Raw genomic sequence first — 14765 nt, 5'->3', positions numbered from 1 at the left:
AGCTTGAACTTTGGAGCAGGCAAAACTTTAGCTGCTGTGGACGGACGGTGGTGGGATTTATCAGTCGTGCCTGTCTGACGAGCTTGTCAGTAATTTGGCAGGTTTTTAATGCAGGCAACATGTTTTTGGGTTGTGAATCCATCTGTTCAATTCTCATGAATGTGAAATCTCATTACGCCTGGCACAAACGTCCACTTGAACTCAAGGATGACTGATGAGAATTTGGTGGTCCAAAGCAGCTTCACAAAATACATTTTTGACTATAACTCGCGACTTTGTTGAATTTTAAAGTTACTTTGCTTGAGTCGTTTTTCATCTTTGTGGCATTTCATCACCATGTTCTTATGTCTCTGTCTCTCTCTCTCTCTTTTTTAAATCCACCGTCTCAGGTGAGGTTGCAGATGCAGAGAGTGAGGACTGTCTCCCCTGTGACGAGGGCTGCAAGCAATGTAAACGCAGTAAGTAGACTGCATCTTTTACTTGACTCTTCATTTCTCTCTCTTCCTACCTCATTCACCATCTGCTTGATTAAACTGCGGGAATAAAACCGAGTGTACCAGCTTCAGCAGCAGCTACATATTCTAGCTCGATGCCGCACTAGAAATGTCTTGCAGGCAAAGTGCTCACGTTTTATTGCTTCGAAGACTTCTCTCATTTCATTACTCAGAGGTGTGATACGGTAAATTGTTGGGAATGCTTGTGAGAAAAACACAATTCCTAATAAAGGTCAGTTCACTGTTGGTGCCACTGATTGTTCATCCATGTTGTAGGCTTTCTACTAGTGCATTTACATCATCAAATTAACTTAAAATGAGCTACTGACAAACTTTTTTTTTTTCCCAATAAGCCTCATTCATTTACTCAACTGCATTTAACTGCAGTGTTCCTTAATTGTCAGGCACTTTACCCCATTAGAGGATGCCAAATGAGCATTTGGACTCATGTAGGTGCAGAATAACTGATATTTTTCACTTTGTGCATGACTGATGTTGATTATTTTCAAACATTAGTCCACGTGAAAACTTCCTGAAATCTAATTTATGTCAGAGGTGGACATTATCTATCCAACAAATGGTTAGAAAATTGTTTTTTTTTAACCCTGGGAAAATGCAATTTGTCCTTTTTACTGCTGATTCCCTCCACAGTTTGTAAATATCAAAAATCAACCCAGAAAATGCAATTTGTCCTTTTTACTGCTGATTCCCTCCACAGTTTGTAAATATCAAAAATCAACCCAGTGTTTTCAATGAAAATGTTGTTATTTTGCTCTCAAGACATAAAGAGTGAACCACGCGGTGTGAGTCCTCCATAAATCTCATTCCATGTTCTCTTCCGCCTCACCCTGTCAGTGCAAGCCGCGTAAAAACACGAGCACCTCCTTCACCCAGGGATGGTTACCAACATGCCATAGAAAGTTGTTGTTGTGCTGAACTAGTCTGAGGTGGAGGGACGGGCTGTTATTATGTCATTATGCATTCTGGGTGGACTATCTATCCCTTCGCTCTCACCCCCACCGCAACCTCGCTGCCACCCACCTGCTCTTAGTAATCACAATTCTGCAAGCTAAACAAGTCAGTCAGTAAGATTAGAGATGGGCGATGATTGGCCCTGTGACGCGATGCTGCACACTGAAGTGAAGATTAACCAGCGCGCGTGGTGTCTGAGACTGGTATCCAATATGTGTGCGTATTTCCATGCTTATGTCAGTGAGGTAGGAACTCTTTGGGGTAAGAATTTGGGTGTCGTTTTTGAATATTAGAATTAGAATAAGACAATGGTAAGAATCAAGCCATGCAGTATTATGTGTTAAAAGGAAACGTTCGCCCCAAAAATGGTATGATTATGTTTTGTAGGCTGGTTACTGGTTCCAAAAAGAAATGAATGCTATTACAATTCAAGGCAGTTTAATCACTGTATTTGCAGAGACAAGTAGGCAACAATTACCAAGAAGCAAAAAAGAGGAAAACCCTCTATAAAAACATGTACAAAAAAAAAATATATATATATCTTACATTATGTGCAGCGCAGCATTGCTGATATTGCATACCATAAAAAATTATATCACAGTGTAGCATTCACAGTTTATGTTCAGATGAATAGTTCTGTAATCTACAGGTGCAGGTGTTCGCACTCGAGGTTAAGTTTAATTTTGCTTGAATTTCACACTAAAGATTAAAGTTTGTAAATGAGCTGTGTGTGTGTGTGTGTGTGTGTGTGTGAGTTTTGCTGTTATGTGAGTATTCATCAATGAGCTCAGCAGCCTGACAGTGTGTGATAAGATGCAGCAGCCCTTAACTCAGTCCTATCTCCCTCCATCACATTACTCCAGTGCTTCTTTTTAACTCTCATCATCAGTTTTAGTCCCATTAATCCCTCTCAGCGTACTATACTCCTCCTTAATCGAGGAATAAGGGCTGGAAATTATATTATAATTGGATTAGTCATGTCTTGGCTTTGTGTTAAGGAAAAATGGCAGTGAGGCACATGTCCTGTGTAGCTCAACGATAAGAGCTCTCTCAGGCTAAATCACCAGAAGATGTATTTTACCTTGGATGAAAAAAAAAAATCATCATTATTTTGTCCCTCCTGTCCCTGACGCATCTCTAATCGGTCCGTGTTGCTTTACTTTCTCTCTGAACATCAGCAGCCCTCTTCCCCGTGTGATCTGTGCCTCTTTTCTTCATCCTCAACAGGATTTTTCATTTCACTGATGAGGCCGCTTAACACCTTTTTTAATCGTCATTGTTCACGGTTTACGCAGCGAATGCACCGTTCCACCTCTCCTGCTGCTCAGACGCTGTTAGCACGCTGAAACTCATCTCACCTCCAGTGTTAAGCTGTAGTGAAGCTGCGCAGCACCTTGCCGTGTTTGGGGGGAAAAAAGCTGACTTTCTCACGAAGGCTCTGCTTTATTATATTCTCACGTCGGTTCTCTCTTTTCTTTTCTTTTTTCTATCAGGAGATCCTCTCCTAAAGCACGTCTTGATAAACAGTTTCTCCCACTGGAGTGATGATTTGAGCTGCTAGAAAAAAACTGAGTTCATTCATCCACACTTTTCACTTTTCTAATCACTTTGATGTGTGATTGTGTTCATATGCATGTTTTTCATATGTCTGTAAAAGCTTTTGTGATGTGTCAACTTCAATATGTGTGTACGAGAGCTTGCGCATTCCACAAGTGCATACTTCAGGATGTGTATGCCAGTTTAAATTCTGTTGAAATCCCCCATCCCCTGGCTTGCACGGTTAATATTTATGCGGGCGCTATTTTCTCTCCTCACATAGACACAGCCCGAAGGCATGATTTCCGGCTCCTCCGTCCCTCCCACATTTCCTTTCTCCCAGACTCCCTCTGTATGAGTAATTACTTTCACAGGTAGTGGCTTGTCGAACCGCATTGAAGTGCAAACCAGTGCAGTGTTAAGTTGTGGGTGAGGAAGCAGTAGAGGAATGGGGTGTGGGGGTCGCTGGAGACTTTTCTGGAGAGGATGAATGTCCCAAGGGAAAGTCTGCAGAAGGTGCTTTTTCAAGTAGTTATTTCCATCTCTTTCTCTCTCTCTCTCCCCCCCCAGTAACTCTCCTTTACTCTCTCTCTCTATCTTTCTGCTTCCTGTCTGATCCTTTCTTTCTCACACTCCTATCCCGCTCCTCGCTCCCTCTGTCCTGGGAGATACCGTGACATCATTGGACTAAGGGATGACAGCGACGCTCTTCCTCAGTTACCAGTCGGATGGTTTTGATTGACAGCAGGAATTAATTAGTTTGGAAGCAAAATGAACTTTCTCAGCTGGTGAACGTACAAAAACACTCTCTCCCACTCACACACACACACACACACACACACACACACACCTGAATTACTTATTAATATCCCCTGCATCGGTCCCCCTGTCTCCAATAGCAAAACACAACCTGTCACTCTTATTATGCTTGTTGTTGTGTTGTTCAGCAGAAGTACACCTGCAGTGCGAGGCGAACAGAGACACCCTCACGACACCTGCTATACACAACGCAGCAGAGCGGCAGCAGCATCTGACTTCCTGGAGATTAGAGAAACTAACAGACATGAACTAAATGCCTTCAGAGACTCTTTGACTTTTTCATTTTGTTTGAAGAGTTAGATTTGCTCGCTCGTTCTACATTGATTACACTCAGCTGGTGATTGATCTCAGAGGGCCAATCCTCAGTGAACTGAGCACACGTATTGTGTGTTGTCAGAGTGCCCCCTGCTGGCGTTAAAGGAAACTGCTCAGAGAAATCACAGTGCTGCCTCTGTGTGCACAAAAGACTAGATGGGATTTTTACCACTTTTTAATTGCGTGACCAGCCAACCACTTACACCTACCACCACGGCTATGCCTTTAGATTGTTCAGCATGAAAAGCAAAACAAAAAGTTGACTCTATCTTGTGACCTGAAACAAAATAAAGAGGACACCATGACCGAGAGCAAGTCTTGGTCAGCCGCTCAGTGCCAGTTGGACTCAGAACTTCCCTCCCTAAACTAAGAGAAGCAACATGAGCTAAACTAACAAACAAAGCCATGAAAACAGTAGGCTACTGCTAGGCCTCCATCCTCAAAAGTCGTACCGAGAGTCATGAAAACAATCAGAAAAATATCATAACTATGCCTGAAATTTGCTGCCTCACACCTGCACAACGTGTGAAACTACTGCATCATATTTAATGTGATTTGTACAGAAGCTTCAACCACTTGAATTTGCCTGCAGAGCCAGTTCACCAAGTTCCCCGTTTAGCAAAATGCCCGATCGGTTGTTAATTTGTTGTCATTTCTGCTCTTCACCACAGAGGATTCAGGAGATCAGACGCAGGAAACCGTTTGCCTCAAGTGTGAAGACGCTTACTACAAGTATGTTTCTTAGATTTAGTTTTATGGCGTGAAACCTCCACATTCACCTGCTCTTGCATTGATTCTGTGGATCTGTCTGTCAGGTTAGGTTCAGACTGTTATCACTCCTGTCCAGATCGGACCTACAGTGTGGACGACACCATGGTGTGCGCTCCATGTGAAGACAAGAACTGTGTGATCTGTGACCCGTCCCAGTGCTACTTCTGTGAAGAGGGATTCTACGTCTTTGGTAACAACTGATCCATTTATGATTTTATTGGCATGATGTGAATATCAGCTGATAAACGTCTGTGACGAGGATTAGACAGGGTTTGGCGCTGCACCCCGAGGAGCTGACACCAGGAATAATAGTTTCAGTGTCACTGTTTTTTCAGAATCTTTCCAGAGAAACTGTGATCTGCATCTGATTATGATATAAAATAATGTAATTTGGCAGATACATTGCACACATCTGTTGACCTCCATGATCAAAAGTACAAAAAAGTCAGATATGATAAAAAGGTTTCAATCGAAAGAATAACACCATTAAAGATACACAGAGGAAGTAATGAGATGTGTTTGTGTGTCCAGACGGAGTATGTGTGGACCACTGTAAGGAAGGATTCTTCGTGGATAAGGAGAGCCAGGACTGTGAGCCTTGTCACCGCGCCTGTCGTACCTGCGGAGGGCCGCGGTTTGAAGACTGTGACTCCTGCGAGGACGGATTCACGCTGAAGAACGGGGAGTGTTTAGAGGGCAGGCAGCTCGATCTCTGCTCTGAGAAGCACTTCAGAAACAGTACGGCACATGTTAATTTGACCTCAGTACTAAAGGCTGTCAAAATGCGACATCTCTGATCTTTTGTTTTGGGTGGATTTAAATGAATGTAATTTCCTTTGAATCAACTCGATTTGGCACTCAATTACACATCTTTTAGTCTATTTTCATCCCATCTGGGATTCCTTTAGCTAGTATGACATTTTATGACATTCTCATTTCTTCCTCTTTTCTACATCATTCTTGTCTTCCATTGATTTCCTCTGTTTACCATCAGACCAGGGCGATTGCGAGCTGTGTCACTCGTCTTGTAAGACTTGCTCCGGCGCAGAAAAGGAGGACTGCACCAGCTGCATCTCAGGTAAACATTTGCTGCAAATTAGATGTTTTTCTTCTGGCAGGCAGTGTGAGACAAAGGATGATATGGACACCACTTCAAATTCAAATAGGTTGTTGACCACTGACAGCCTTCGTGTCCTTCATTCATTCTTTCATCCTTTCATTGATTTTTCTGTCCGTCACCAGGTCGTTTTCTGACCGCTCAACAGACCTGCATGCCTCGCTGTCCACCTGGTACCTTTGCCAACAAGATGTCCAATCAGTGTGAAGAATGTTCCGAGGGATGTGTCATGTGTCTGGATGCCCAGCCGTGCCAGCGCTGTCGAAACGGGCTTTACCTGCACAACGGAGTGTGTGTGGTGGATTGTCAGAGGTTCCTGTTTTCTCATTTCTCGACTTACACATGAACATGCATCATCACAACATGTCAGTGATGCTTCATTCTTTTCTCTCTCTGCCTCTGTCCTAGAGGGTTTCCTAAAGGTGGTGCATGCCAGCCATGTGCCCCAGAGTGCACATCCTGCAAGGGAAATTCCTCTTATTGCATGAGCTGTGAGACAGACTATCTGCTGCTGGACCACTCCTGCCGGTCTCACTGTCTGCAGGGCTACTACGCCACAGAGACAGAATGTCTTCACTGTCCAGCTCACTGTAAAGATTGCAATCAAGGAGGCTTGTGTAAGAGTAAGTATGCTGAGTGGAGGAGTGAGAAGTTGAGAAATTTGGAGATGTGGAGAGGACGATTAAAGACAGGTCTTGTTGTGAAAGGTAACTGTTGAATAAGCAGTAAAGAAGAGGAGGAAGAAGTGATGAAGACAGGGGAAAGACAGGAAATACAGAAAGCTCCTTCTTCTCTCACTAGACTGCAAATGGTTCAGCGGGGATGGCCGAATGTAAGAGTTGGAAGGGTAAAGGAAATAAAGACTGGGTGAAAATCAGATGACAAGAGAGGAAAACTTGAGACATCAGACAGAAGAAGAGGAGTTGGGGGAAGGTAAAATCAACATTTGTCAGGGTCAGAGTAGTTTCAGTACCTTCACAAGGAAATGTTCATGTTTTCTATGACTATGTCAGCAGTAGTTTAGTTGTATATTCAGTGTATGAATCCATGCTTTCTTTTCCGAAACCACAAGTAGTCATGTGATTGGGGTGCATGAGGAAAGAAATTGGCATTTAGGGCAAAATTGGAACACAAATGCTAAGTCTGTTTAACATTTACCATTAAATTTTATACAGTTTATTAATAACTTATTCTCCGGCCAAGATTTCAGGGTTTTCTTTGAGCACTGTAAACAGCTGTTCCTTTCTTGCATCTCACAGAGTGTGACCAGTATTACTTCCTTCACGAGGATAAGTGTTTGGACGATTGTCCCGACGGCTACTTTGCCAGCGAGCAGCAACGGGAGTGCGTGCGCTGCCATGCTGATTGTGCCTCGTGTGACGGCCCGGACTTCGACGACTGCCATGTGTGTAGCAACCCCAAAGCTGTCCGTTACAATGGAGAGTGTCTGCCTGAGTGTCCCTCTGACACTTACTATGATAAGACTACCAATGAATGCAGAGGTAGGGAAGGTGGAAGTTGCTTTTGATCATGCAAAATACAACAAAACAAAAAGGTTCTACATCCTCATCACAGGCTGTATTAGTTGATTGTGTTGATTTGTCTTGATTTCTGCAGACTGTGACAAGTCATGCCTGACCTGCTCGGGCCACGAGCCGTCATCCTGCAGCAGCTGCGGTACCGACAGGCTTCTGGACGCCAGTGGACACTGTGTGTTTTACAGTGAATGCTCTCTGCGCTCATACAAGGACAAGAATGGGGAGTGCCAACAGTGTCACAAAATCTGCCACCGCTGTTTTGGGCCAGACAAAGACCAGTGCCTTAGCTGCAATGAGCCTTACTTCCTCCTGAGTATGTTACTGAAATAATAAATCAGAAATTCAGGAAATATTTTTGATAAATCTGTAGTGAATGTTCCACATTACCAACGTACACAAAAATGTGCGAGTAAGGAATAAATCAGGAACAACTTGACAGTTGGTTAACTGAGTAACTGTGATTCGAGGGCTATATAGTAGATAATGATGAGTTACCAGAGAGCAGACTGGGAGATACTACACTAATGAATCATTAGATAATAATGAGTTCATATTATCTGTGAATCTACTTGCTGAAAAACTTTCTTCATGAGTCGTTCCTGATTAGTTATCGACTACCCACTGATTGGCACAAATGAAGGACGATCACTAATTACTTAATCATTAGTTACTCGTTTTTTACTCTTTACTCGTCAAGTAAAGTGAGACATAATACTGAGTAGTTACCCAATAGACTACCATATTTCCTGATTCATTCCTTACTCACTCCTCAGTAACTACTCACATTTCTGTGTACATTATGATGGAGTGTTACCATTAAGCTCATCATCCACCAACTGTGCCTTTGTATCTTTGCCCATCAGACAACACATGCATGTCAAAGTGTCCTGTAAGTTACTACGCCGAGGACAAGGAAGAACGTTGGTGTGAGCGCTGTCACTTCAGCTGTCAGTCCTGTGTTGGCCGTCACAGCGTGCAGTGTGTCACCTGTAAACCTGGATTCTTCAAGCAGGGAATCAGCTGCGTCGAAGTCTGTCCAGAGAGGTTCGAACAGCTCACAAAGTCTCCCCTTGTTAATCAACAAGGACCATCACAAACTAAACCTCCTTACTCCTTTTCAGTTACTTTGCCAACACCTCCACCATGGTTTGCGAGCGATGTGACCCCTCTTGTAGCCAGTGCTGGGGTCAGGGAAACAGAAACTGTCTAAGCTGTCGGGGGGACTTTGTCTACCTGAGGCAGTGGGGACAGTGCCTGCGGAGCTGTCCTCCAGGCTTCTACAAAGACAGGTGGTCCAAGATCTGTCACAAGTGTCACTCCACCTGCAAGACGTGCAGAGGTAAGGGAAGCCTGTGATGGCTTATCTGGACTGTATTTTTGTGTGGGTTATCTTTTTAAAAACATTCTTTTTAGGTGACTCCGAATCAGAATAGATTCAACATAATTTCTACATTGATGTGTTGATATTACATTTTCATGACTCTTAAAGTCAAGTTAATTTATCTCTGATGGCCCGGATGATGCTGTGAAAATGGGGAATGTGGCTTGCGGCAGATTTGTCATAAGTGAACATTGTAGTTCGTGTTTTTTTTTTTTTTTTTCCAAGTCGTCTTTATTGCAAAACTTGGTTTACATTTCGGCAGTGACTTACAAAGACAGAGATAAGTAATAATGAACAAACATGAAATACAGATATGGTGAAATAAGGCTTTGCCAGGGGAGGCTTACACGTTTTTTAAAAAGAGAAAGAGGACCATATGTTGACAGTTTTCACAGCTTTTTTGTTGTTGGAGCCAGAAATCAAATTAATATAATGTACAACTTCATGGAAAAAGGATGTAAAATTTGTTTTTTTACTGTTGAATTTACATTTATGAACGTGGAACTTTGCCAGCAGAATTAATACATTTATAATGAAGTATATATTTTCTTTACTATGACTTCTATAAAAGATTGTAGTTCATGATATTGATGCCACATAAGATGAAGAAGCAACATTTCCCAGCAGATCACCTCCTCATTAAGTGTCTTATTAAACTGTTACAAGAATTAATGGCATCTATTGTGGTGATACATTTTGGGGAATGCATCCCAGGGCTAAAGAATAAACAAAGAGACATTACGTAAGGATTTTTTGAAAAACCATTTTATTGGACAATACAGTGAAGAGCTGACAGGTAATAGAGGGGCAGACAGAGAAGGGTGACTTGGCTGAGAAGCCTACGCACAGAGTAATTTCTCAGTACTGTTAAGGTAAATGCAAAGCCATAACGAACTACTGATCTTCCCTCTGATGTGCTTTTCATTTGGAAACTCCACTTCAGTCATGTGCGGACACGCAACACTGTTTTCTATAATGTGAGGTCTCTCTCTTCCTCCAGGTGAGGGCGCTCTGGCCTGTCAGTCCTGTTATGAAGGCTACAAGTTCATGAGTGGCATCTGTGAGTCAGAGTGTCTCATAGGTTTCTATGCTGCTTCAAAGGTGAGAGACAGCCTTTGTGTTACATGCTTTACAAAGTTTGTTTGTTGTTCACAGTTTGGCAAGGCTGCTCTGTAAGTCATGAAGCCGTTGCTGTGTTAACAAACTCTTCCGTTGCTGCAGGGCCCAGACTCCAAAAATGATGAGCCAGTCTGCAAGGCATGTGATCCGTCCTGCCTGGACTGCCGAGGACCAAGCACGCACAACTGCACAGTGTGCCCCGCACTCCAGATCCTGTCTGATGACGGCCGCTGCCTGTCCTGCTGTGGAAATGAGACACGCCACGATAATAAACCGATATCCAGGGAGTGCTGTGACTGCAAAGCCTCACGAGGTAGACAAGAACCCACACAGGCTTCCAGCAAAACACACACACACACAGATTACTGTATTGAGACATATTTCTTTTGAAATAGTGTGTGTGTGTGTGTGCGTGTGTGTGTGTGTGTGTGAGTCAACAGGGCATTGTAGTGGTTGTCATGTAAGATCAGTTGCATTTACACTAAACATGAGTCACATCTTCCTGTAAAGCAGGAGTTTCTAGGAAGAGATAATTAATATGTTCCTGCTACAGAGAAATGTCGCAAGCTTTCATGACTTGGTGTGTCACAGCAGCCAAATTAAACCAGGCACAATTAAGGCACTCTGTAAGAGCATACCTCACAAAAAGAGGCAGCCAACATCTTTATACACACTTCACGCTCTCATGTATTCACACGCAACGTATTGTTTTACAAGCTGATCACACGCAAGCATGACAACCCTGAAGCCAGCTGAGTCTCTGTACAGACAGACACTAAAACCACTGAAAGTAAAATATACAATAAAGGCGTAGGAAGTTTGGGCAGGAAGAGCCACCCACAACCCCAGAAGTCCAACTATCAAATTAACAGAAAGGTCCTGATTACACAACCCTCAAACATAAGCTTAAGAAATAGTTTAAAGCAAACTGAACGTGCAATCATGAGTACTTACCTCATCGTCAGAACTGCCTTTAAAAATACGTTTTTAATACAGTGAAAGGTTTTTATGCATTATATTGCAGTTCTAATTAAGCACTGTGTTAAAATCATTAGGGATGACTGAGTACATCGTTATTTATCTTTATAACCAAATGATGTGTATCCATATCTGTACTCAGAATAGAAAAGGGCTGGAATAAGAAGTTTGTGGTGCTTGATTGGTGTCGGTGGTACTGACGGGCAGCTGTCAATTTAAAGGATAAATTCACCCAAAAATGAAAAGTTAGGTTTTCACCAAAACATTTCTGGAGCTTCACCGCAAAACAGCGTTGCAGTGTTCTCTTAAACAACAGAAGAAGATGGGGACTTGTTTTAAAACTAAAAACAACTGAAAGAATACATGAAGTGCGTCCACACAGCTTTGTCCAGTGTGATCCAGGTCACTGGATCTCGGGGCTTCCAGTGGCTTGGATTACACAAGACTAGCTGTATGAGGACATTTTATAATATTCTTTCAGTTGTTTTTAATTTGCATTGCGTTGCGAAAGCAGCGGACTATGAAAGCTTCCCCTGACTTTCCATCAGTGAGTAGATAATGACTGAATTTTCATTGTTATCCCTTCAAGCCTGAAATCGATGCAGGTTGTTCAGATTTAATACATTTATTGTTATGAGAAAAATATTTACAGAACTAAAATTAGGTTTTCTACTGTTGAATTTACATTTATGAATATGGAACTTTGCCAGCAGAATTAATAAATTTATAATGAAGTATATATTTTCTTTACTACGACTTCTATAAAAGATTGTAGTTCATGATGTTGATGCCACATAAGATGAAGAAGCATCATTTCCTAGCAGATCACCTCCTCATTAAGTGTTTTATTAAACTGTAACAAGAATTAATTACGGAATATAAAAGCTTCCCCTGACTTTCCATCAGTGAGTAGATAATGACTGAATTTTCATTGTTATCCCTTCAAGCCTGAAATCGATGCAGGTTGTTCAGATTTAATAAATTTATTGTTATGAGAAAAATATTTACAGAACAGCTACAGAATTGAGCGTCAAATCAAACTAGGAGTAGGAGAATTATTTACAGAGCATCCAAAATCTTGGATGATACTCGTGAGAAGAACATTTTCTGTATCCGATACTTGTTTCAGCCGTGCATTTGCTTAACCATAGAGATTGGGCACTGCCCAGGGACTGCTGATGAAAATTAGCTCATTACCTGACTTACTTTGGCACATTTTACATTATTGTAAGATGCTGGTTTATGTACATTGTTCCTGGTACACAGGTAAGTGAATAATTAATCAAATGAAACTGAGAAAACATTTTAATTAAAGTCTTGCAATACAAGATAGGGAGTCACCAGAGAGGACTTGTAACCTAATGATCTGCTCCATCTCCTTCTTCTCAGACGAATGCATCCTGGGGGTCAATTTTATGATGAAGAAATTTGATGCCCAAGGCAGCACTCCTAAAGTCGTTTTCACTGCCTGTGTTCTACTTATCCTCTCTGTGGGCGGAGTGATCTTCATCTTCCTCAACGCTCGGCCTAAATCACTCGCCAGCGGACCCAAAACCAAAGCTGGAGGTTATGAGAAGCTCAACACCGACGGAGAGATTGCCTCAAAAGCCACCGACTCTTCATTCGGGGAGTACAGCGACAGAATCATCGATTGTGAGGAAGATGCGGAGGACGAAGAGGATGATATCGTGTACATGTCGCAAGATGGGACGGTGTATCGGAAGTTCAAATATGGACTCTTGGATGACGATGAGATCGAGCTAGAGTATGACGATGAAAGCTACTCGTACAGATGAAAAGAAAGCACAAAAGACCTGAGTGGAGAAGAGTAGCTCTTCCTTTCACATCACTTCAGTCTAAAACATGTTGTGAAAATTGTTTCTTCGTTGGAAAGTGCTTGAACCAGACGACTGGCTCTTCAGACACCTGATTTCTATTTCATTCTTCATGTTTTTTTGGCACAATCAGCAGGTGGAGCAGTCGCTAGTGAAGAAAACGTGATTGTTAAGGCGTAATCAACATTTTACACTGGTCCAATGTCTAATATCTAATTGTCTTATAATTGAGTCTTAAAACCAAGTGATGCTGACATTTTGCTTATGACAAATGATGTCCAACCGTCTCCAAATTGATATCTTGCCACAGTTGTTTGACAGTATACACTTCAGTTTTTTGCTATGACTACTTCTAACTCTCTCTCAGCGTGAATTGCAGTAATAAAAAAAGGGCCGCAAAAAATGTAATGTGCTTAAAGTAATTTTTCTCTCTCCAGCTTGAACAGATACATAAAAAAGCTGAGAACAAACATACACGAGGTTCTCTGAAGATCTGGTCCAAGCCTGGCCACAATATTTTACATACTTTATGTAAATCTAACACAAAAATACAATGAATCATATTACTACTGGTAGTGTCGAGTTAATCAGCAAACCTGCGTTTTTTGATTGTTAAAGCTGCTACAAGGTTGAATGTTGATGTTTTTTCTGGTGCAATCTTTTGCCTCAACATCAGTAATTTTGGTTTAATGTGTTTGTTTACATTTTCTAGAATATAACATATCACTGAAAAAAAATTGAATATGTTTACAACAAAAAAATACCAATGTAATCATCATCATCGTCTGTTCCTGCATCATCTGGTTTAAAGCGCTTGTTAATCGCTGTAATATCACTGTCAGTATTTTGCTGGTAGAACTTTTCTTTGTTTAATTTGTAAAATGGACTGTGTATCACACTGCAGGAGTCGCCTCAGGATTCACAGCAATATTTACACTGAAGCAGCATCTCACCTGTGGCACTGTGTGGAACTGTTTGGAGGAACAGTTGTTCTCAGGGTTTCATCTCGTTCAGTGATATACTGGCATCTGCACATCTGGGCACGTGTCCAGTTTTGTGCTCTTAACACAGCAGAAAGATGCGGCTGAAGCGATTTACCAGCACTTTTTTTAATGCAAAAATATGTATTTTTTAAATCTGCTCTTGTGTTCTGACCTCAAGGCTGTGCATTCGGCTTGTGTCGCTATGTCCCCGAGATAATAACCTGAGAAAAACAGCAAATAATTAGAATTGTTCTCTACTCTGTTGAGGTTACCTGTGTGCTCGTTTCATAATAAAATTGGAATTTGATCTGTGTCGTAAGTGTGCGGGCTTGTTTAAAGTTTGCGTTATGAATTAACCTGCAGACGTGCTCTTCTACAGAGATGAGTTACGGAAGATTTGGGGAAGAACTGCAAACAAATCAACACACATGACCGTCAGCTGTTGCCTGTTCATACTGGATCTGTTGTGTGATCGTATTATATAAGAAAGCAGAACATACCATCAATTTAATATGCATAATTCTTATACAAACTCATAATGAAGGGCCACTCGAGAACAATCAAAACTTATTCCCAGTTTTCAGATTCCAAATTGTTGTAAGTACGTAACTTCTTCAGCACAATACCGCGTTTCTATATAACATTTACCCTCAGTTGCTAGCAGAGCAGGCTGAGTCCGGTTTCTTATCTCATACCAAACTCAACAAATAGACACAACATCGACTCATGAATATCCGCCACTGAACATCCTTCACAAATGTTGACATTGGGTATCTTCCTGTGCCTTTGCAGTTAAAATGAACTCTCTGGACTTCAGCTTCATTATCATTGTTATGAAATTGAAGGAAATTCTGGTTTATTCCTAATCCCCACTTTTGCTCTGCGTGTGCTGGAAATGAAATTTACA

The 14765-nt window shown here is 41.7% G+C and overlaps 1 protein-coding gene across 2 annotated transcripts in view; it reads left to right on the top strand.

Moving 5' to 3' along the window:
* pcsk5b (proprotein convertase subtilisin/kexin type 5b) overlaps positions 1–14165 on the top strand; it is a 75751-nt gene extending 61586 nt beyond the window's left edge. For both annotated transcript variants that reach the window (XM_030416250.1, XM_030416251.1), the window contains exons 24-37: positions 390–458; positions 4808–4868; positions 4952–5097; positions 5439–5645; positions 5902–5985; positions 6150–6336; positions 6433–6647; positions 7284–7526; positions 7642–7875; positions 8426–8606; positions 8684–8901; positions 9944–10044; positions 10165–10375; positions 12430–14165. In XM_030416250.1, the coding sequence (XP_030272110.1) occupies positions 390–458; positions 4808–4868; positions 4952–5097; positions 5439–5645; positions 5902–5985; positions 6150–6336; positions 6433–6647; positions 7284–7526; positions 7642–7875; positions 8426–8606; positions 8684–8901; positions 9944–10044; positions 10165–10375; positions 12430–12836 (2564 nt within the window). In that variant the 3' untranslated portion in view covers positions 12837–14165. The remainder of the gene's footprint in view (positions 1–389; positions 459–4807; positions 4869–4951; positions 5098–5438; positions 5646–5901; positions 5986–6149; positions 6337–6432; positions 6648–7283; positions 7527–7641; positions 7876–8425; positions 8607–8683; positions 8902–9943; positions 10045–10164; positions 10376–12429) is intronic.
* The last annotated feature ends 600 nt before the right edge of the window (positions 14166–14765 follow it).

The sequence above is a fragment of the Sparus aurata genome, chromosome 5 (genome assembly GCF_900880675.1).
Source record: "Sparus aurata chromosome 5, fSpaAur1.1, whole genome shotgun sequence".
Classification (NCBI taxonomy): Eukaryota; Metazoa; Chordata; class Actinopteri; order Spariformes; family Sparidae; genus Sparus; species Sparus aurata.
This window is presented reverse-complemented; position numbering and strand designations above follow the sequence as displayed.